At 45.5% G+C, this 23,113-nt stretch overlaps 1 protein-coding gene across 2 annotated transcripts in view; it reads left to right on the top strand.

The window, feature by feature from the left end:
• LOC141172259 (sulfotransferase 2B1-like) overlaps positions 1-23,113 on the top strand; it is a 649,758-nt gene that overhangs the window by 280,112 nt on the left and 346,533 nt on the right. For both annotated transcript variants that reach the window (XM_073656257.1, XM_073656258.1), the window contains exon 4: positions 15,658-15,784. In XM_073656257.1, the coding sequence (XP_073512358.1) occupies positions 15,658-15,784 (127 nt within the window). The remainder of the gene's footprint in view (positions 1-15,657; positions 15,785-23,113) is intronic.

Below are 23,113 nucleotides of genomic sequence, written 5' to 3'. Positions count from 1 at the left end.
ACCAGTGGCGGAACTATTTATGTGGTTTTGATGTTTAAATGTCCGACTACGCCACCCGTGGATTGCGGTCAGAGTGAACCGCCGCTACAGGGCAGACCGCTAAGGCTGGTGTTGTGGGTGCAGCAGAGCGTAGCATAACTCCCCACGGGAGGAGTATAGCCTCAGGGCAGTGTATGCGGAGGATGGGGGTGATGGTGCAGGGCAGCAGCAGTAACGGCACGGAGTCAGTGATGCAGTTCAGGGCCTTTACTCACAGTTCTTATTATCCAGACCACGTCTGCAGGTAACGGCTGCCCACGTCGTACTGTGCTCACCAGGTGAGGGGCTCAGACAACTCCCAGATAACTTTGGAGCGCTTCACAGGACCCCCTTTGTGTGTCCTTTGTCTGGCCTTTCTTACCAACACTTCTGTCCGGCTGCCTCGGGCCTCCTCTTGGTAAACTTGGCGCCAGTTTCCCTGACCCTATGTGGTGCCTTCCTAGCGGGTGGAGCAAGGGGCTGCGCCACATAAAATGTCAGAGCCTACGGTTTCTAGCTGAGGGTCGTTTCCTGCCTCCACTAGTTCGGGGACCGGTCTCCCCCTTTGGCCTGACCCCTCCACGCAGGTGGATTCGGGCGTGCGGTGGCGACTCGCCCGTCCGCACCCCTGGGATCCCTTTATTCCTCGTTCCTGGAGCCTTCTCCGCTCCTCTTCCTTCCTTCTCCCTCTTGCAGGCCTGGGCCTCTGTTACTAGGCCCGCCTCCGGAGCAGAGCTCATGCAGAGCCCCTGCTCCCTGCCACTTCTGCTCAGACTTCTCTGCACTGAACTAAGATGGTGCCCACCTTTTATACTCCCTTCTCAATGCACCCAGGAACTGCTTCCTCCCTGCTCCTGCACTGCAGGGTTCCCCTTCCTCAGTGTTCCCTCCCCCTACTCCAGCCAGGGACAGGGACTGTCGTGCCCATCTCAGGGGCATATTGGTCGCCCTGCCCCACGGCAATGTGGTGTAATGCATGCAGGTGTCGGGTCCTGATCCACACTCCATCCTTATCTGAGAGTGAGATATCACACCTCTGGGTGAGGTGCAATACGTCTGTAGCAACCGAGCCCTCGGTGCTACAGTTCCATTTATCTTCAGCCTAGGTGACGTATTGTGATACAGGGCCGTGATTTTGGCTATAAAAGGGTCCCCTAGACCCCTACCCCAAGCTTTTTAAGAGAATCATATATGGCGTGCCAGGAGACTCTATGGAATGCTTTCTCAGCATCCAACGAGAGTATCTACTTACAAATTTTTAACTGCATCTAGCCCAGGAAATACTTTGTGCCTAGTAGCAGTGTCTGCTAGTCAGCGGATTATCCCGGCTGTTAAGCAAGCTACACCACCTGTAGTTTGGACACTTAATTTTTTCAAAGGAAATGCTTCGGGACCACGGGATACTTAGTGAAGAGCATCAGGAGGCACCCCAAGGCATAGGGGCTGGGACTGGCACTAGGATGCCTTGCGGTGGACAGCCGAGCTCGATCCTTATAAAAGCTTTTTAACTGCAGCAGCTTTAGTGGACGCTACTGGAGCTGGAATTACGCGGCTGCTGGCATGAGACTTGCCCTCCAATAGATCCTTGTAAATGGATTTAAAGTGTATTCATTCAAATTAGAGGGACAATTTAAATTAAAAAGCTTAGAGCTGCCTCCACCACAGGGGGGCTCTCTCGACCCACCAGCGGACAGGCACCAGTATTGGGAGAGGGGGGCTGGCCGTCAGGGTTCACCGCGGCTCTGGCACAAACCCGGCGACACGGAGGTGGCACGGGCAGGAGCGGACTGGCCGTCTCGGCTTCTCACTTTTTGGATTTTAGAAGGGCATGACATGCCTATATCTGTGTCTCCCCCTCCTTTTACTCCTCCACCTCTTTTCTTTTCGCATGACTATATGTACTTGTCACTTTTCCATGTGTTAGTTGTGTCTTCTGAGCAGTTTGTCAGCTTTTGGACACCTTTGAAGGTGTTTTCTATGTGTTTCTATGTGTTTTTGTTTGCCTGCCATTGGTTTTAACGGTGTTCGAAGGTGTTCGACGAACAGTTCGACGAACAGTTCGGCGAACACACGGGTGTTCGACGAACCGAACCGAACTCGAACACTACGGGGGTGGCTCAACACTATACTTAACATCACGCCCATTCCAGCTGAAGCCAATGTCTTCTGCAATAAAAATAAAATAATAAAGCAACATCATCCTTACCTTTCCATGGTTTCCACGACAGCTTCAGCTCTGCTACATTCACATGACAGGCTGGACCGCAGCAGAACGCTGCCATCCAACTTGCCATGCCGCAGAGACTGAGAAGCACAGGCATGCTTGCGCTCCTTAGTGTCTGGCTGTGACAGCATCCAGATGAGCCGAGGTCATGTCCAATGAACTCAGCTCACCTCATGCACGTCATTGACAGCGTGGGAGAATTCTCCTGCGCATGCGGTGAGTGCAGGAGAATTTTCCCACGCTGTCAGTGACGTGCATGAGGTGAGCTCATGTCCAATGAACTCAGCTCACCTCATGCACGTCACTGACAGCGTAGGAAAATTCTCCTGCGCATGCGGTGAGTGCAGGAGAATTTTCCCACGCTGTCAGTGACGTGCATGAGGTGAGCTCATGTCCAATGAACTCAGCTCACCTCATGCACGTCACTGACAACGTGGGAAAATTCTCAGTGCTCATCGCTTCAGCAGGAGAATTCTCCCACGCTGGGATGGCATTGAGATGACAGGCTGGATCACAGCTGAGTGCTGCCATCCAGCATGCCATCCTTCAGAGACACTGCAGAGCGCAAGCATTGCCATCATTCATAGACACTGCAGAGCGCAAGCATGCTTGCGCTCTGCAGTGTCTCTGAAGGATGGCATGCTGGATGGCAGCGCTCAGCTGCGATCCAGCCTGTCATCTCAATGCCATCCCAGCGTGGGAGAATTCTCCTGCTCAAGCGCTGAGAATTCTCCCGCTCAAGCGCTGAGAATTCTCCCACACTGTCAGTGACGTGCATGAGGTGAGCTGAGTTCATTGGACATGAGCTCACCTCATGCACGTCACTGACAGCGTGGAAAAATTCTCCTGCACTCACCGCATGTGCAGGAGAATTTTCCCACGCTGTCAGTGACGTGCATGAGGTGAGCTGAGTTCATTGGACATTACCTCGGCTCATCTTTATGCCGTCACAGCCTGACACGGAGAACCGCAAGCATACCTGCACTTCTCAGTGTCTGCGGGATGACAGGCTGGATGGCAGCGTTCTGCTGCGGTCCAGCCTGTCATGTGAATGTAGCAGAGCTGAAGCTGTCGTGGGAACCATGGAAAGTTAAGGATGATGCTGTTTTATTATTTTACTTTTATTGGAGGAGATCGTTGGCTTCAGCTGGAATGGGCGTGATGGTAAGTATGGTTTAATTTAGAACAATAAAGAATTGTGTCTTTATTTCAATTAAAGTACTTTATTCTGGGTGTTTGTGTTTTTTTGTAACTTTGACTATGGGGTTAGTAATGGGGGTGTCTTATAGACGCCTCTCCATTACTAACCTGGGCTTGATGTCAGCTGGCATTATAAGCTGACATCAACCTCAGCCCTAGTACCCCACTGCCACCGCTACAGGGCAGTGGGAAGAGCGAGGCTAAGTGCCAGAATTGGCACATCCTATGGATGCGCCATTTCTGGGGCGGCTGACGTCTGGTGTTTCTAGCCTAGGAGGGGGCCAATATTCATGGCACCCTTCCTGGGCTATTAATATCAGCCCCCAGCTGTCTGCCTAGCCTTTGCTAGCTATTAAAATAGGGGGGACCCCACGTAATGTCTTTGGGGGTCCCCCATTTTAATAGCTAGTAAAGGCTAGGTATTCAGCTGGGGGCTGACATTAGTAGCCTGGGAAGCTCCGTGGGTATTACCCCCTTCCCAGGCTTCAAACATCTGCCCCAGCCGTCTGCTTAACCTCCGCTAGAGACTAAAATTACGGGGAACCCCACACCAATTTTTTTTTTAATAAATCCTTTATTTTAACACTAAATGACAAGTACAGTAATCAACACTATCACTGTACTTCTTATAAATGTAACTGACATGTTTCTATCTCTCTAATCTATGTGTGATGCTCTATTCTCTCTGTTATAAATTGTCGGGTACAGATGCTGAATTGCCGGCCGGCTTTTTTAAAGAGACGGTGCATGAAAACACTAATATTTTTTTAAATAAATCCTTTAACACTAAATGACAAGTACAGTAAGCAACACTGTCATTGTACTTCTTATATATGTGACTGACCTGTTTCTATCTATCTAATCTATGTGTGATGCTCTATTCCTTCTTGTCTAAATTTTCGGGTACCGGTGTACGCCGCTGCTGTATTGCCGGTCGGCTTTTTTAAAGAGAGTGTCTTCTGAGCAGGGGACAAACTTATGGTGTGACCCCCATGCTCCCCTGACCTCAACCCCATTGAGAACCTCTAGAGCATCATCAAAAGGAGTGTCTATAATGGCGGGAGGCAGTTCACATCTAAGCAACAGCTCTGGGAGGGTATTCTGTCCTCATGCAAAACAATTGAAGCAGAAACCATCCAAAACCTGACAAATTCAATGGACGAGAGAGTTCAGAAGCTCCTTTTGAACAAGGGGTCCTATGTGCAAATGTAACATCACCTAGAATAAAGTTTTGAGTTGAAAACTGTTTGATTTCAGTTTCTAATAACCTGCTAATGCTTATAATTTCAAAAATGACCATTTTTTTGTTCTTTATTAAAATGAAAAGGTTGATCGAAGAGTGTGGGGGATCTAAGAGTGTGGCAACCCAGTAGTCAGGATTACTTCGAATTCTGACAATCTGAGGGTCATGTTGCAGGTAGTGCAGCAAGAAGGCACTCATGTGTCTTACGCATCTAGGAGCCCCAAAATTATTTTCCGGGCTAGATGCAGCTAAAAATTATTATTAATTTTAAAGTTGGTGGAGCTTAGTATAGATGGCCTAATAGAATCAGTACTGCAAACTGCTACAAAGCCCAAATTATTTTCCAGCCAAGATACAGATAAACATGATTAGTAATTTTAAATCTGGTGGAGTTTAGTATAGATGGCCTAATAGAATCAGTACTGCACACTGCTGCAAGGCCCAAATTATTTTCCAGCCAAGATACAGATAAACATGATTAGTAATTTGAAAGCTTAAAATGGTTGGTGAGGTGATTTTAACAAATCATCAAGCTTTTACTCTCCCCAGGATGACACAGGGGTAGAAAAGTCATTTCGGATCCATGATTTGTTCATCTTTATGAACGTGAGTCGGTCTACATTATCAGTGGAGAGCCGCGTGCGCTTATCTGTCAGCACACCACCAGCAGTGCTGAACACACGTTCAGACAGAACGCTGGCTGCGGGGCATGACAAGATCTCCAAGGTGTAAGTGGCGAGCTCTGGCCATTTATCCAGATTGGAAGCCCAAAAAGAGCAAGGGTCCAGTGACACAGTCATGGCTTCAATGTTTACTTGGAGATACTCCTGTACCATCGTTTCTAGGCGTTGACTATGTGTCAGACTTCTTGTCTCCTGTGGCCTTGCAAAGGATGGGCTAAAAAAGTGGTGAAATGATTCCGCAAAATTGATGTTACCAGCAGATGCTGTGTTTCTGTTACATTTTGAGTGCTGAACACTCGATGGTCCCACGGTTGGCAAGTTGGAACTGTGAGATTCACTACGTGCACCACCAGTGTTTTGGGGGAAAGCACATGTAAGATTCTGCAACAGTCTCTGCTGATTCTCCTGCATGCGTGCATCTCTTTCTATGGCAGGAATAATTTCTGCAAATTTACTTTTGTACCGGGGATCTAACAGTGTGGCAACCCAGTAGTCAGGATTATTTCTAATTCTCACAATTCGAGGGTCATGTTGCAGGTAGTGCAGCAAGAAGGCACTCATGTGTCTTGCGCATCCAGGAGCACCAAGTCCCTGTTGTGTTGGTGGCGAGGTAACAATCATGCTTCCTTCCTCTGCCCTCTCCCCTAAACCTCGCACAACAGAAATGTGATCAAGGTCTCCCTCATCTGATGAGTCTTCCATCAGTTCCTCCTCCACTTCTTCCTGGGCTCCTGCACCTTCCTCACTAGTTTGGCTGCTACCATGCGCCCTGATAAAACCATCTCCCCCACCCTCACATGCCTGCCGCCTTGGTGCTGCCGACCGTCTGGACCTTGCAGATGTTAGCCCTTCCGCATACAACTCCTCCTCTACTTCCTCCACCTCCTCTTGTGCCACCACCTGACTCCGAATTCTGTTTAATATGTGCTCCAGCATGTAAATCACCGGAATGGTCATGCTGATAATGGCATCTTCAGCATGGAACATCTTCGTCGCCATTTCAAAACTGTGCAGAAGGGTGCATAGGTCCCTGATCTGAGACCACTCCTTCAGCGTGATTTGCCCCACCTCTGGATCTCATTGGCCCAGGCTATATGTCACAACGTATTGCACCAGGGCTTGTCGGTGCTGCCACAGTCGCTGCAACATGTGCAGAGTTGAATTCCACTGGGTAGGCACATCGCATTTTAGCCGGTGAAGTGGCAGGCCCAACGACTTCTGTAGAGATGTAAGTCGCTGAGCTGCGGGATGCGAATGGCAGAAGTGAGCACACAGCGACCGTGCCCTCTGCAGAAGGCCATCTAGTCTGGGATAGTGGGTAAAAATTGCTGGACAACCAGGTTCAACACGTGAGCCATACAAGGCACGTGTGTGACATTGCCCCGGCGAAGGGCCGCACCGAGGTTTGCAGCATTGTCGCACACGGCCTTCCCTGGTTTCAGGTCCAGTGGAGACAACCATTCATGAAACTGGTTCTCCAGAGCTGACCACAACTCCTCAGCTGTGTGACTCACATTTCCCAGACATTTCAAAGTAAAAACCGCCTGATGACGTTGAGCCCTGCTGCCAGCATAGTAAGGAGGTGTGCAGGATCCCCTCTGCGCAGTTAGAAAACTTGTGGCATGACCAGACAGGCTTTGGGTGCAGGTGGAGGACCGAGAGGAGGTTGAGGAGGCAGAAGCAGTGGAGGAACTTTGAGATAAAGAGGATTGACGCACAACTCATGGGGACGGCAAGACTTGGACAGCAGCCCCTTGTCCTGCTGTCACCATAGTTACCCAGTGCCCAGTCAGCGACATGTAACGCCCCTGTCCATGCCTACTCGTCCAAGTGTCTGTGGTGAAATGCACCCTGTCACACAAACAGTTTCTCAAAGAAGCGGTGATGTTGTGTGCGACATGCTGGTGTAGCGCAGGCACACCATTCTTTGAGAAGTAGTGCCAACTGGCATCTGGTACTGGGGCACTGCGACGGACATAAGGTCTCGAAAATCCTCTATGTCCACCAGGCGGAAAGGAAGCATTTCTGTAGCCAAGAGCTTGCAGATGGTGAAATTCAACCTCTTAGCTTTCTCATGGCTAGGAGGAAATGGTCTTTTACCTGTCCACATCTGAGGGACCGAGGGCTGGCTGTTGTGCTTAGACGGGGTTGAGAAGGGTGTCCCCGGCAAACTGCCGGTCTGTGAGGAAGATGCAGGCGGACATGTTAGGTTGCCTTGATCCAAAGTTTGTGCTATCGATGTCGCACAGCGCTGAACACCAGCTGGTGTTTCCACCTCCAAAGAAAATGATGACCTGCCAATCACGCTGGCTGTTGCGGGTAAAGAGGTGGCAGGTCTGCGTCCCAAAACAGGTGTGACTGCTGTCCCCCCAGTCACAGAGGATGAAGAGGCTGCGGATGCACAAGATGTGGCAGACCGTGGTTGGCACGGCCGGCTAGGCCGCTTTGTAGCACAGTGAGCTTCCCACTGCAACTTATGCTTCATATCCATGTGCCAGTTCATGCATGAAGTACTCAAACTATGTATTTTTGGCCTCTACTTAGCTTTTGCTGACAAATGATACAGATAACACGAGTTGGGTCATCTTTATCGATCTGAAAAAATGCCCAGGCTATGCAAGGCTTAGCACCCATGCGACCTGAAGAGCCACCACGACTTGTGGTCAGAGGCAGAGTTGTGTTTGAGGATGCAGTTGTTAACATGCTTCCAGTACTACGTCTCTGTCCAGGAAGGCGCAACCTGACCTCGTCGTCACTAGCATGCTCCTCCACCTCCTCTGCTGACCTCATCGACTGGCTGACTGTGCGTTGACAGTAAGTGGGATCTCCAACCTCGTCATCATCACCCTGTGTGTTATCACACCCGTCGTCCTCAGAGCCAACCTCTTCCTGCCCTGACATAAAACTAAAGTTGTCGCTCCAATCAGGTATTTGAGTCTCATCATCATCTTCCTCATTGTCTCCACCAACAGGAGTTACAGTTTGGGAACGAGGGTCTACATTATGGTCAGAACCTTCTGCGTCTGGTCCTGGATCCGACTCATAAAGATTCTGGGCATCAGTGCAGATCATTTCCTCGTCTGGATTCACAGAAGCTCTGGAGCCGACCTCTGATTCCCAGGCTATAGTATGAGTAAACAGCTCTGCAGACTCAACCATCTGTTCTACCCCATACTCAGACGGGCAGCTGGAGACTTGGCAGCTGTGAGGAAGCAAGTGCGATTGGGGTGACACCTCTGAGGACTGGAGTATTTGTGATGTTGAAGTTGAGGTGGAGGAGAGCCCACTTAAAGGAGCACTTGATATCCATTGAAGCACCTGCTGTTTTTGTGCCTCATCTGGAATTTGTAGCGATTGGCGTGGCCGTAAGAAAGGGATCTTATCACATTGTCCGCTAAAAGAAGTAGACATCTTAGTTTGGCTGGAAGATGGTCTTTCTTTTGCAGATGTTACTGTTGATTTAACACCTACCTCACGGACACAAACTTTTTTTCCCTTCCCAACACGCCTATTCCCCTTTCCATCAGCAGCAGGCCTTTTTCCACTCATTTTGGTGGTTAACTAATTCACAACTCTGGAGTTGTTTGCACAAAAAACAATGGATGGGAACCGAGCAGAGCTGAGTGGCCAAACTGTGGTATTAGCCCAAAAGTATTGACTGGGTTAGATGCAGAAAAAAATTAGATTGAATTTTCAACCTGGTGGAGGTTAGTATAGATGGACTAATAGAACAAGTCCCACACACTGCTACAAGCCGAAATATTTTTTCAGAGCTAGATGCAGAAAAAAATTATATTGAATTTGCAACCTGATGGAGGTTAGTATAGATGGACTAATAGAACAAGTCCCACACACTGCTACAAGCCAAAGCCCAAATATTTTTTCAGAGCTAGATGCAGATAAAAATTATTTTTAATTTGCAACCTGGTGGAGGTTAGTATAGATGGACTAATAGAACAAGTCCCACACACTGCTACAGGCCCAAGCCCAAATATTTTTTCAGAGCTAGATGCAGATAAAAATTATTTTGAATTTGCAACCTGGTGGAGGTTAGTATAGATGGACTAATAGAACAAGTCCCACACACGGCTACAAGCCCAAGCCCAAATATTTTTTCAGAGCTAGATGCAGATAAAAATTATTTTGAATTTGCAACCTGGTGGAGGTTAGTATAGATGGACTAATAGAACAAGTCCCACACACTGCTACAAGCCGAAGCCCAAATATTTTTTTAGAGCTAGATGCAGATAAAAATTATTTTGAATTTGCAACCTGGTGGAGGTTAGTATAGATGGACTAATAGAACAAGTCCCACACACTGCTTCAAGCCAAAGCCCAAATATTTTTTCAGAGCTAGATGCAGATAAAAATTATTTTGAATTTGCAACCTGGTGGAGGTTAGTATAGATGGACTAATAGAACAAGTCCCACACACTGCTACAAGCCCAAGCCGAAATATTTTTTCAGAGATAGATGCAGATAAAAATTATTTTGAATTTGCAACCTGGTGGAGGTTAGTATAGATGGACTAATAGAACAAGTCCCACACACTCCTACAAGCTGAAGCCCAAATATTTTTTCAGAGCTAGATGCAGACAAAAATTATTTTGAATTTGCAACCTGGTGGAGGTTAGTATAGATGGACTAATAGAATGATGCTATGCCCAAAAGGTTTTACTTGGCTAGGTGCAGTAAAAAAATTTGTATTCTATACACAGGTGGTGTAGCTTGCAACACAGATAGGCTACTCCACTGACTAACACACACTGCAAGAGGCCAAAAAGGATTTGCTTAGCTAGATTTAGCCAAATGCTGTGAAAAATACTTGCACAGTACTGGCACAGACCTGCCTGGCAAAAAGTGATAGAAACTGATGTAGCCTAGCCCTCAAAAGGACTGCAATTACAATTAGTCTTTACTCCCAACCTAGCTATTTAAGAGCACAGACCTGCCTGATAAAAGTGATAGGAACTGATGTAACCTAGCCCTCAAAAGGACTGCAATTACAATTATTCTTTACTCCCAACCTATCTATTTAAGAGCACAGACCTGCCTGATAAAAGTCGTAGGAAATGATGTAACCTAGTCCTCAAAAGGACTGCAATCACAACTATTTCCTACTCCCAATCTATCTGTAGATTTGTGCGAAAATTGGCTTGAAATTAACAAAGTATAGCGCACATTGCAACAGCGGTGCCGTCTAACACGCAGCTGCAGCAGTGAGAAAATGGTGGCGACGGGGAAAATGGCTGGGTCTTATAGGGCAAGGACATGTGACATACACTGCCAATGACACATGCCCTTGCTTGTGTGAAAAAAAGCAGTTCGCTCCGTGTGTGCGCTGCTGATAGGCTGACAGATTGCACCTCCCCACTGTAAATGCGGGAAAGAGAAAAAAAAATGGAGATCTTCATTATTTATGCATAGATCCATCCCCTGCCCCTCCCCCCGCCCCGCTGTACACTCAAACTGCGTATTAACATTAATTTTCAGCATTACTGAGAAAAAATCCAGTTATGATTTTGGTGCACAAACAGTTATCGAACATAACCTCGAACAGCCGAATTTTTTTCAAATTGTTCGTGTTCGCCGAACGGCTCGAACACCGCCAAAACAGCTCGAATTTGAGATTGGCGAACAGTTCGAGTCGAACACCGCTCATCTCTAGTGCTGTATCATGCACTGCAGTCTGTCATATACCAAGCCTACCTGCCTAACTCCTGCTATCACCTTCACCACTGAAAATATGCAGGTGGATAAGTCCTCAGAAGGACTCTCAGTTCAGATGGATATAGATATATATATATATATATATATATATATATATATATATATATAGTGCATTGTGAAAGTATTTGGGCCCCTTGAACTTTTCTACCTTTTGCCACATTTCTGGCTTCAAACATAAAGATATAAAATTCTAATTTTTGGGGGAAGAATCAACAACAAATGGGACACAATCTTGAAGTGGAACAAAATTTATTGGATATTTTAAACTTTTTTAACAAATTAAAAACTGAAAAGTGGGGCGTGCAATATTATTTGGCCCCCCTTGAGTTAATAGTTTGTAGCGCCACCTTTTGCTGCGATTACAACTGCAAGTCATTTGGGGTATGTCTCTATCAGTTTTGCACATCAAGAGGTGGAAATTCTTGCCCATTCTTCCTTGCAAAACAGCTCAAGCTCATTGAGGTTGGATGGAGGGAGTTTGTGAACAGCAGTTTTCAGCTCTTCCCACAGATTGTCGATTGTATTCAGGCCTGGACTTTGACTTGGCCATTCTAACACCTGGATACATTTATTTTTGAACCATTCCATTGTAGATTTTGCTTTGTTTTGGATCATTGTCTTTTTGGAAGATAAATCTCGGTCCCAATCTCGGGTCTTTTGCAGAGTCCAACAGGTTTTCTTCCAGAATGGTCCTGTATTTGGCTCCGTCCATCTTCCCATCAATTTTAACCATCTTCCCTGTCCCTGCTTAAGAAATGCAGGCCCAAACCATGATGCTGCCACCACCATATTTGACAGTGGGGATGGTGTTTTGAGGGTGATGAGCTGTGTTGCTATTACGCCAAACATAACGTTTTGCATTGTGGCTTCATCTGACCAGAGCACCTTATTTCACACGTTTGGTGTGTCTCTCAGGTGGCTTGTGGCAAACCTCAAACAAGACTTTTTATGGATATCTTTGAGAAATGGCTTTCTTCTTGCCACTTTTCCATAAAGGCCAGATTTGTGCAATGTACGAATGATTGTTGCCCTATGGACAGACTCTCCCACCTCAGCTGTAGATCTCATCCAGAGTGATCATGGACTTTTTGACTGCATCTCTTATCAGTCTTCTCCTTGTTTGAGATGAAACTTTAGAGGGACGGCCGGGTCTTGGTAGATTTGCAGTGGTATGATACTCCTTTCATTTCAGTATGATCGCTTGCATAGTGCTCCATGAGATGTTTAAAACTTGGGAAATCTTTTTGTATCCAAATCCGGCTTTAAACTTTGCCACAACAGTATCTAGGACCTGCCTGGTGTGTTCCTTGGTCTTCATGATGCTCTCTGCACTTGAAACAGAACCCTGAGACTATCACAGAGCAGGTGCATTTATATGGAGACTTGATTACACACAGATGGATTCTATTTATCATTACCAGTCATTTAGGACAAAATTGGATCATTCAGAGATCCTCACTGAACTTCTGGAGTGAGTTTGCTGCACTGAAAGTAAAGGGGCCGAATAATAATGCACGCCCCACTTTTCAGTTTTTTATTTGCTTAAAAAGTTTAAAATATCCAATAAATTTTGTTCCACTTCACGATTGTGTCCCACTTGTTGCTGATTCTTCCAAGAAAAATTTGAATTTTATATCTTTATGTTTTAAGCCAGAAATGTGGCAAAAGGTAGAAAAGTTCAAGGGGGCCAAATACTTTCACAATCCACTGTATATGTTGTGGAATACCTATAATAACTATAAACAAGCAAATCTCTACCTGATTCAGCAGCTGATCTCCCTACTCTGCCTATGTCTGGGGTAGACGGTGACGAGCATAGTGGCTTCAGGTCTTATATGACCTGATGACGCTGTGCGGCCAGCCAATCACTGTAATGCCCGCAACCAACATGGCTACGGCATTACAGTGCGTGGCAAGCAATCCCTGCATGTTCATTGGCTCTCTAAAGAGCACCAAACATGCAGGACGGGGATCCGAGCTTCCGCCCGAGCAACCCGGAAACACTTGCCGAGTGCGAGCTTGTCGAGCACAGTGATGCTCAGGCGAGTACCGAGTAGTGGTGAGCACGTTCATCAACAGTTCCTACAAAAATGAATGTATCACCTGCGTGACAAGGTAATACATTTTAAGGAGGAATAAGAAAGGAAGAGTAGCAATTCATATTTTCAAGAAAAGAGTCTGTAGAATAGTTATTTTATGGAAATGTGGCGCCCAGATGCGCATGAGTGCCACAGATCCTAGAGGAGTGCATAAACGGATTCTTCCACAAGAGGCCCTCATAAGCATTCACACACCTCCACCTTCCACCTCAGACCACCAGAGGGAGCCTGTTAGGGATATATAAAGGGAAGGTGGAGCCAGGCAGCCCAGAGAGTGATTCAGCAGTTCCTGCTCAGACACAGAAGGACTCAGTGCAGTCGAGCCAGAGCCTAGCAGTTCCTGCAAAGTTGAGTTCAGTACAGTCTGTAGAGTGAGTCCAGACTAGAACTCACAGAGCTCAGGATAGAGAGCTAGGAGTGTGTCGACACTCTGAGAGCGGCGAAGAAGAGCAGCGTCCCGGCTGCAGTGTGTGTAGACTAGTGAGGGCCTCGAGTGGGGCCGAAGGCGAGGGGAAAGTGAGTAACATAGGGGGGCAGAGGAGCTTAACCAGCTCACCCCGAAGTATATACCGGACACCGGGTCCGAGTCTACGTGGATCTTCATGACCGGTAGAAAACGACCGGAACCCCTGGCGAGCAACATGTCCCAGGATCACCAAAAGCTGATACGTACCAGGGTCAGGAAACACAGAGACCCCAAAGAATAGGGAGAGTGATCTCCAACAGAAGGCCCTACCACAAGGTCAGCAGGTGCAGAACAGAGACAAAGGTAGGCCTAGCTCCAGGCAGGTCAGAAACTTACGACGCAAAGGCAAGAGACAGGAGGCCCTACACCCGCTCACTGGGGAGGATCCTGATATGCACCCTTCACCCTACAGTGCTCCGGGATGTGCCTGATTTTCCATCAGTAAAAGGTACTGAAGTGACTATCGTGTCTGTCCCTGTTCTTGCTCTGACCCGGCTGCAGTCAAATTTTGTTTGAATGCAGATTGCACATTTTCTGTTAGTACAATAAACCTAATTTCAAGGCAGAAACATTACTGTGTCCAACAGTTATTACATATATCAAACTGAAATAGCTGTTGCAAAAACACCAATTTTTATAAAACATTAAGCTTAAGATTAATAGGGGTGCCCAAACTTTTTCATGTAACTGTGTATACAGGTGCATCTCACTAAATTAGAATATCATCAAAAAGTTAATTTATTTCAGTTCTTCAATACAGAAAGTGAAACTCATATATTATATAGAGTCATTACAAACAGAGTGATCTATTTCAAGTGTTTATTTCTATTAATGTTGATGATTATGGCTTACAGCCAATGAAAACACAAAAGTCATTATCTCAGTAAATTAGAATATTTTATACCAACAGCTTGAAAAATGTTTTTAAAATCTGAAATGTTGGCCTACTGAAATGTATGTTCAGTAAATGCATTCAATACTTGGTCGGGGCTCCTTTTGCATCAATTACTGCATCAATGCGGTGTGGCATGGAGGCGATCAGCCTGTGGTACTGCTGAGGTGTTATGGAAGCCCAGGTTGCTTTGATAGCAGCCTTCAGCTCGTCTGCATTGTTGGGTCTGGTGTCTCTCATCTTCCTCTTGACAATAATCCATAGATTCTCTATGGGGTTAAGCTCAGGCGAGTTTGCTGGCTAATCAAGCGCAGTGATACTGTTGGTTTTAAACCAGGTATTGGTACTTTTGGTAGTGTGCACAGGTGCCAAGTCCTGCTGGAGAATGAAATTTCCATCTCCAAAAGGCTTGTCGGCAGAGGGAAGCATGAAGTGCTCTAAAATTTCCTGCTAGATGGCTGCGCTGACTTTGGTCTTGATAAAACACAGTGGACCTACACCAGCAGATGTCATGGCTCCCCAAACCATCACTGATTGTGGAAACTTCACACTAGACCTCAAGCAGCTTGGATTGTGTGCCTCTCCACTCTTCCTTCAGACTCTGGGACCTTGATTTCAAAATGAAAATTGGAACTCTGGGACCTTGCGGAGTGTGCCAATGACTGTCTTCTGGACACCTGTCAAGTCAGCAGTCTTCCCCATGATTGTGGAGCCTACTGAAACAGACTAAGGGACCTTTTTAAATGCTTAGGAAGCCTTTTCAGGTATTTTTTTGTTAATTTTTCTAATTTACTGAGATAATGGCTTTTGTGTTTTCATTGGCTGTAAGCCATAATCATAAACACTTGGAATAGATCACTCTGTTTGTAATGACTCTATATAATGTATGAGTTTCACTTTTTGTATTGAAGAACTGAAATAAATTAACTTTTTGATGATATTCTAATTTAGTGAGATGCACCTGTATATGGTAACGTGTCTTTTAAAACCTACTTAAATAATTAATATTAGTAATACTTAATTAAATTTTTATACTTAAAACAATAACAAGCTGTATTGTGGTATGAAATGCACATTCTTATCCTTCACTTCATTTTTTCAGATTATCTACACAATGAGAGATCCCAGAGACATTATTGTGTCCATGTTCCATTTCACCAAGATTCTGAGTATCTTTGAAGAAGCTGAAGATTTCGAGAAATTCATAGATGACTTTATCCTGGGGAAGGGTAATATATTTCATTAAGGGAATATATATTTAGAAAAAGACATTATTTGAAATATATCTATGATAATACTGGAGACCAAGATAAAACAGGATATCAACATTATACACGAAGATAAGATTCTGCATGTATCTTCCTGTCCTCATCTTATTATTTAGGATAGAGAACCGTACAACTGTACTTCACCTCTTTCCTGATCTGTATTACTCTGTAATTGTCATGTGGTCATTTCTGCCTAAACATCCATATGTTTACTGCCTTTACCTTCTCTACTAATTCAAATACGTAAGGTAAGTGACTCACCCCCTGGGCCATGGGGTACTCGGTAGCCGGGCCGGTCGGTGCAGGGGGATGTCACTCTGGCAGTGACCCAGTCCGTGACCCAGGGGGGTCAATAAAAGAGGAATAAAATAAAAGGAATAAAGTTTTTCTAGATAACGTTTGTGACGCCACCTGTAATATGCGGCTATATGGGGCCGCCGCTGCGGTGCAGATCCTCTGGAGCTGATGATGACGCAGCAGAGTTGGTTCAGCTCTCCATAGGCAGAGCTAAGCTCCAGGGAAGGATATAGTGATACTATAGGCTAGATGTTGTTGGTGTGGTGCAATGCAGGTCATAGCGTTGGCGCAGCAATAATTCTAGGACACAGTGAGGTGCAGTCTTCAAGATTTACTCACAGTTGTTGAGACTCCAGGTTACCAGCGCCAGGGTAACCTCCCACGCCGTACTGTGTTCACCAAGAGAGGGGATCAGCAATCTCCCAGGTATCTCAGGAATACTTAACGGTACCCCATTCTGTGTGCCTTCCTTGGTCGTCTTCCTGTGCTGGCTCTCACCATTCTGCCCTGCGCCTCGCAACCAGTGTCCCAAACCGGTAGTCTCGGATTTTGGCGGGCAATGTGCAGTCCCCTGAATCCTATGCGGCCACCTTTTTGTAATTATAGTTGCGGTAGTGAGCAGCTGCACCCTGAAAGTACAGTTGCCTACGGTTCCTAGCTGAGCCTGGTTGTTCTCCACTAGTTAGGGGCCGGTCCCCTCTGCGGCCTGATCCCTCCACGTCCTTGTAGATTTGGGCGCACGGGTGGTTTCCACACTCGCCGTTCCCCTGGGATCCCCTCTGTTCCTGGAGTCTTCCCTCTGCTCCCGTCCTCTTCCAGACTGTCCTTCTGGGCCTCTCAGTCTAGGTCCACTCCTCTCTCCTCTTTCTGGGCAGAGCTCCTACAGAGCTCCTGCTCCCACTCCTTCTCCTCTCAGACTGAACTCACTCTCCCAAGATGGTTACCTTTTTTATACTCCTACTCAAAGGGCTCCTTGTCCTGCTTCCTCCACCCACACCCACTACATGGTTCCCCCTCTCTCAGTTCCCCCCACTTCCAACCAGGGAGAGGGCTCAGCATAAGCCAGTGCATCTTGCCCCACCTGCTGGTCTGGAATGCTGTAGTGTTGGATGCAGGTGGGTGGGTCCCGGGCAGTACTCCCTCCTTACCTGAGAGTGGGGTATCACATCTCTGGGTGAGATGCAGTACCAATGTGGCGAATGAACCCGCAGGGGCACCACATAAGCAGATGGGAACTTTACATAGTCATGATTCGCAGCGACATAATTACAGTCTGATGGAACCCGATGCAAGATTTGGACCGGGTTCCCCCCCTCCTCATCCTTGACATTTGGACCGAGTTCCCCCTCCCCATCCTGAATAAAATTATATATATACATATATACACTGCTCAAAAACATAAAGGAAACACCCAAATAACACATTCTAGATCTGAATGAATTAAATATTCTCATTGAATACTTTGTTCTGTACAAAGTTGAATGTGCTGACAACAAAATCACACAAAAATCATCAATGGAAATCAAATTTATTAACCAATGCAGGCCTGGATTTGGAGTCACTCCCAAAATTAAAGTGGAAAAACACACTACAGGCTGATCCAACTTTGATGTAATGTCCTTTAAACAAGTCAAAATGAGGCTCAGTATTGTGTGTGGCCTCCACGTGCCTGTATTACCTCCTTATAATGCCTGGGCATGCTTCTGATGAGATTGCGGATGGTCTCCTGTGGGATCTCCTCTCAGACCTGGACTAAAGCATCCGCCAACTCCTGGACAGTCTGTGGTGCAACTGTGTGGTGTTGGTGGATGGAGAGAGATATGATGCCCCATATGTGCTCAATCGGATTCAGGTCTAGGGAATGGGCGGGCCAGTCCATAGCTTCAATGCCTTCATCTTGCAGGAACTGCTGACACACTCCAGCCACATGAGGTCTGGCATTGTACTGAATTAGGAGGAACCCAGGGCCAACCGCACCAGCATATGGTCTCACAAGGGGTCTGAGGATCTCATCTCGGTACCTAATGGCAGTCAGGCTACCTCTGGTGAGCCCATGGAGGGCTGTGCGGCCTTCCAAAGAAACGCCACACGATTACTGACCCACTGCCAAACTGGTCATGCTGAAAGATGTTGCAGACAGCAGATTGCTCTCCACAGCGTCTCCAGACTCTGTCACGTTTATCACATGTGCTCAGTGTGAACCTGCTTTCATCTGTGAAGAGCACAGGGCGCCAGTGGCGACTTTGCCAATTCTGGTGTTTGTGGCAAATGGCAAGCGTCCTGCGCGGTGTTGGGCTGTGAGCACAACCCCCATCTGTGGATGTCAGGTCCTCATGCCACCCTCGTGGAGTCGATTTCTAACCATTTGTGCAGACACATGCACATTTGTGGCCTGCTGGAGGTCATTTTGCGGGGCTCTTGCACAAAGGCGGAGGTAGCGGTCCTGCTGCTGGGTTGCTTCCCTCCTAAGGCCCCCTCCACATCTCCTGGTATACTGGCCTGTCTACTGGTAGCCCCTCCAGCCTCTGGACACTACGCTGACAGACACAGCAAACTTTCTTGCCACAACTCGCATTGATGTGCCATCCTGGATGAGCTGCACTTCCTGAGCAACTTCTGTGGGTTGTAGAGTCTTTCTCATGCTACCACGAGTGTGAAAGCACAACCAACATTCAAAAGTGACCAAAACATCAGCCAGAAAGCATTGGTACTGAGATGTGGTCTGTGGTCCCCACCTGCAGAACCACTCGTTTATTGAGGGTGTCTTGATAATTGTCAATAATTTCCATCTATTGTCTATTCCATTTGCACAACAGCATGTGAAATTGATTGTCAATCAGTGCTGCTTCCTAAGTGGACAGTTTGATTTCACAGAAGTTTGATTTACTTGGAGTAATATTCTGTTGTTTAAGTGCTCCCTTTATTTTTTTGAGCAGTGTATTTTCCTTTTCATTTCACCCCCACTTACAGGTTTCAGAACTTTATCAATTCCCATAAAGCGGAAATTATGTGTATAACCATGATGTTTATTAGCAAAATGTCTTGAAAAAGCTGAGATATTTACTGCAGTAGAACTAGTCGAGTCTGAGAGGTGTCTGCGGATCTAGTTCTTGAGTGGACCCGCAGTACACTCTACATACTGGATTTTACATTCAATGTGTTCTATCAAGTGGATAACTCCAGCTGAGTTACAATTTATAAAACTGGTAGCAAGAAACTTTCTACCATTTACCGCAGAACTAAAGGTAGCTGAAATATTTGCATGTTTGCTTGATTTACACAAAGAATGTCCACATTTGAAAAAACCTTTGCATGCTAACCAATTTGAGGTATTAGTACAATTAATTCTATCCCGGAAAAAACTGGGAGAAATAACATTACCCAAGGTACTAGCTTTTTTTGCCACAAATCTAACAGTAGAATTCTGTAGAATATTAGCCAATTTAGCATCTTGGTGCAACATTGGAAGATGTTTTTTAATTATGGATACAATCCTTTGGTATTCAGGGCTATATTGAATAGAAAATGTGATACAGCTACTATTATTCTCCTTTTGATTTTGTGCTGGTTTTTAGTACTGAATAACAATTCATCCCTATCAATATTATCTACTATGGATTCAACTCTTTGCAACATCCATTCTGCGTACCCTCTGTCTCAATCTCTCTTTTACCAAAGATAACGCCACTTTATATGCCTCTGTAGTAGAACAGTTCCTTTTCATTCTGATCAACTCACCTACAGGAATATTCCTAATGGTCTGTGATGAGAGACAAGAAAGTGCCTGAAGGATAGAATTAGATTCAGTGGGTTTCCTATACGTTTTACGGTTAATTTTGTGTATATTAATATTCTTGGGAATAATTTGCGCTGCACTAAGAGACAAGAATGAGGGATATAAATAGGTAGATAAAAATGAAAAAGGACTCAAAAGGGATAAAACAGTATCAGTTTATTAGATAAAATTTAAAAGTAGAGAATTAAAACGACATAAAATGAGGCAGGTAAAACACGAGCAGTAATGGTATGGGCTCGAAGTCTTAATTGAAATCCAGTTGGTCCAAATAATATGTGAAGTGTACACCAATTTAATATGGTGGTGGTCTTCCCCTGTAGGGAACAGAAAAAGGGGGAACGAATTAGTATGAGAAAATGTAAACCTACAGAGTGTGTGTAGGTATTTAGGTACCAGCGGGTATTACCTGGATGTCTGATATTTCTGATATATATGGTATAGCTATTGGGCTTAATTATGAAATGATACAGTATATAATAACTGAAATAGCTGTGTATCAATTTAAAATGTAACTTTTAATCAAAGACTTATAAAATAAGGTGCAAGTGCTCACAGACTAACATATACACAATAAAAGAGTGATCCACTCATACACTCCTTTTCTCCAGTTATCACACCCAATAACATCAGGTGTTCACATGACCTTTAACATGTATAAATGGTAACCCCACCTATACTCAATGCAGGAAAATTTACCCAGAAAGATCCTGCTCAGATGCAATAATGGTCATACAACAAACAGCATCTAATGGTACACTTCAGTGACGATCTTCTTTTAATACTAACTAGATAAGGGTCAGTGTAAAAGGTACAGTACAGACCAAAAGTTTGGACACACCTTCTCAATTAAAGATTTTTCTGTATTTTCATGACTTTGAAAATTGTACATTCACACTGAAGGCATCAAAACTATGAATTAACACATGTGGAATTATATACTTAACAAAAAAGTGTGAAACAACTGAAAATATGTCTTATATTCTAGGTTCTTCAAAGTAGCCACCTTTTGCTTTGATGACTGCTTTGCACACTCTTGGCATTCTCTTGATGAGCTTCAAGAGGTAGTCACCGGAAATGGTTTTCACTTCGCAGGTGTGCCCTGTCAGGTTTAATAAGTGGGATTTCTTGCCTTATAAATGGGGTTGGGACCATCAGTTGTGTTGTGCAGAAGTCTGGTGGATACACAGCTAATAGTCCTACTGAATAGACTGTTAGAATTTGTATTATGGCAAGTAAAAAGCAGCTAAGTAAAGAAAAACGAATGGCCATCTTTACTTTAATAAATGAAGGTCAGTCAGTCCGAAAAATTGGGAAACTTGGAAAGTGTCCCCAAGTACAGTTGCAAAAACCATCAAGCGCTACAAAGAAACTGTCTCACATGTGGACCGCCCCAGGAAAGGAAGACCAAGAGTCACCTCTGCTTCTGAGGATAAGTTTATCCGAGTCACCAGCCTCAGAAATCGCAGGTTAACAGCAGCTCAGATTAGAGACCGAGTCAATGCCACACAGAGTTCTAGCAGCAGACACATCTCTTCAACAACTGTTATGAGGAGACTTTGTGCAGCAGGCCTTCATGGTAAAATAGCTGCTAGGAAACCACTGCTAAGGACAGGCAACAAGCAGAAGAGACTTGTTTGGGCTAAAAAACACAAGGAATGGACATTAGACCAGTGGAAATCTGTGCTTTGGTCTGATGAGTCCAAATTTGAGATCTTTGGTTCCAACCACCGTGTCTTTGTGAGACGCAGAAAAGGTGAATGGATGGACTCTACATGCCTGGTTCCCACCATGAAGCATGGAGGAGGAGGTTTGATGGTGTGGGGGTGCTTTGCTGGTGACACTGTTGGGGATTTATTCAAAATTGAAGGCATACTGAACCAGCATGGCTACCACAGCATCTTGCAGCGGCATGCTATTCCATCCGGTTTGCGTTTAGTTGGACCATCATTTATTTTTCAACCGGACAATGACCTCAAACACACCTGCAGGCTGTGTAAGGGCTATTTGACCAAGAAGGAGAATGATGGGGTACTACGCCAGATGACCTGACCTCCACAGTCACCAGACCTGAACCATATCGAGATGGTTTGGGGTGAGCTGGACCGCAGAGTGAAGGCAAAAGGGGCAACAAGTGCTAAGCATCTCTGGGAACTCCTTCAAGATTGTTGGAAGACCATTTCCGGTGACTACCTATTGAAGCTCATCAAGAGAATGCCAAGACTGTGCAAAGCAGTCATCAAAGCAAAAGGTGGCTACCTTGAAGAACCTAGAATATAAGACATATTTTCAGTTGTTTCACACTTTTTTGTTAAGTATATAATTCCACATGTGTTAATTCATAGTTTTGATGCCTTCAGTGTGAATGTACAATTTTCATAGTCATGAAAATACAGAAAAATCTTTAAATGAGAAGGTGTGTCCAAACTTTTGGTCTGTACTGTATATTGAAAGATGCTTGTTGGATAGGAGAAAATATAAAGGTAACATATTTATTTACCCATAAAGCAGCAATTTGTAGTGTCAGAGTCTTCCCAAAATAAATAACCCTCTTTCATGGTTATGATACTTAAATTGTACACGTACACCAAGGGCCAGGGACAAGACTCGCTTAATTTCTAACCCTATACCACATATCCCCAGTTTAAAAAGACCTGAGAAAGAGAAATGGAATATGAATGAAATGATCTCACCCATAAATCTTAGAGACTTCTATTATTCATTCTTATTGAGGTGAGAATCATCCTAATACGAACCACCCTGACGCGTTTCTTCAAATTGAGTCTTCAGGGGGAACAGAGGTTCAAAAGTTTCCATTCAGGGGCAAAAGTTTCCTTAGTTTGCGCTGCTACAGCACATGGGAAGATCCCTCTTTTAAATATCACGCGCTGCACCTGGATTGGTTGCAGCCTGTCACATGCTGCCATTCCAAACCTATGCTGAAACCACTTCCTCCTCCGTGGAACGCTGCCTGACACGCACGCGTCACTTCCGGGGGTGTGGCTATGACGCACCTCCGGGTTTTTTATGACGCACTTCCGGATTTGCGTGGAACGCATATTCAATGCGCTCCAAAGAGTGCTTGTCACACCCAGGTGTGCGGCAATGGGCCCAAACAAAAGCGCTCAGGTCCATAGCCCTAGAACAACCCCTATTGCCAGGGAGATAGGCAGTCCCTGCGGACATATGCATTCCCCCGT

The sequence above is a fragment of the Phyllobates terribilis genome, unplaced genomic scaffold (assembly GCF_046119375.1).
Source record: "Phyllobates terribilis strain yellow unplaced genomic scaffold, ASM4611937v1 Scaffold_12__6_contigs__length_324123572, whole genome shotgun sequence".
Lineage (NCBI taxonomy): Eukaryota > Metazoa > Chordata > Amphibia > Anura > Dendrobatidae > Phyllobates > Phyllobates terribilis.
Note: the sequence above shows the minus strand (reverse complement) of the source record. Positions and strands in the feature narration are given on the sequence as shown.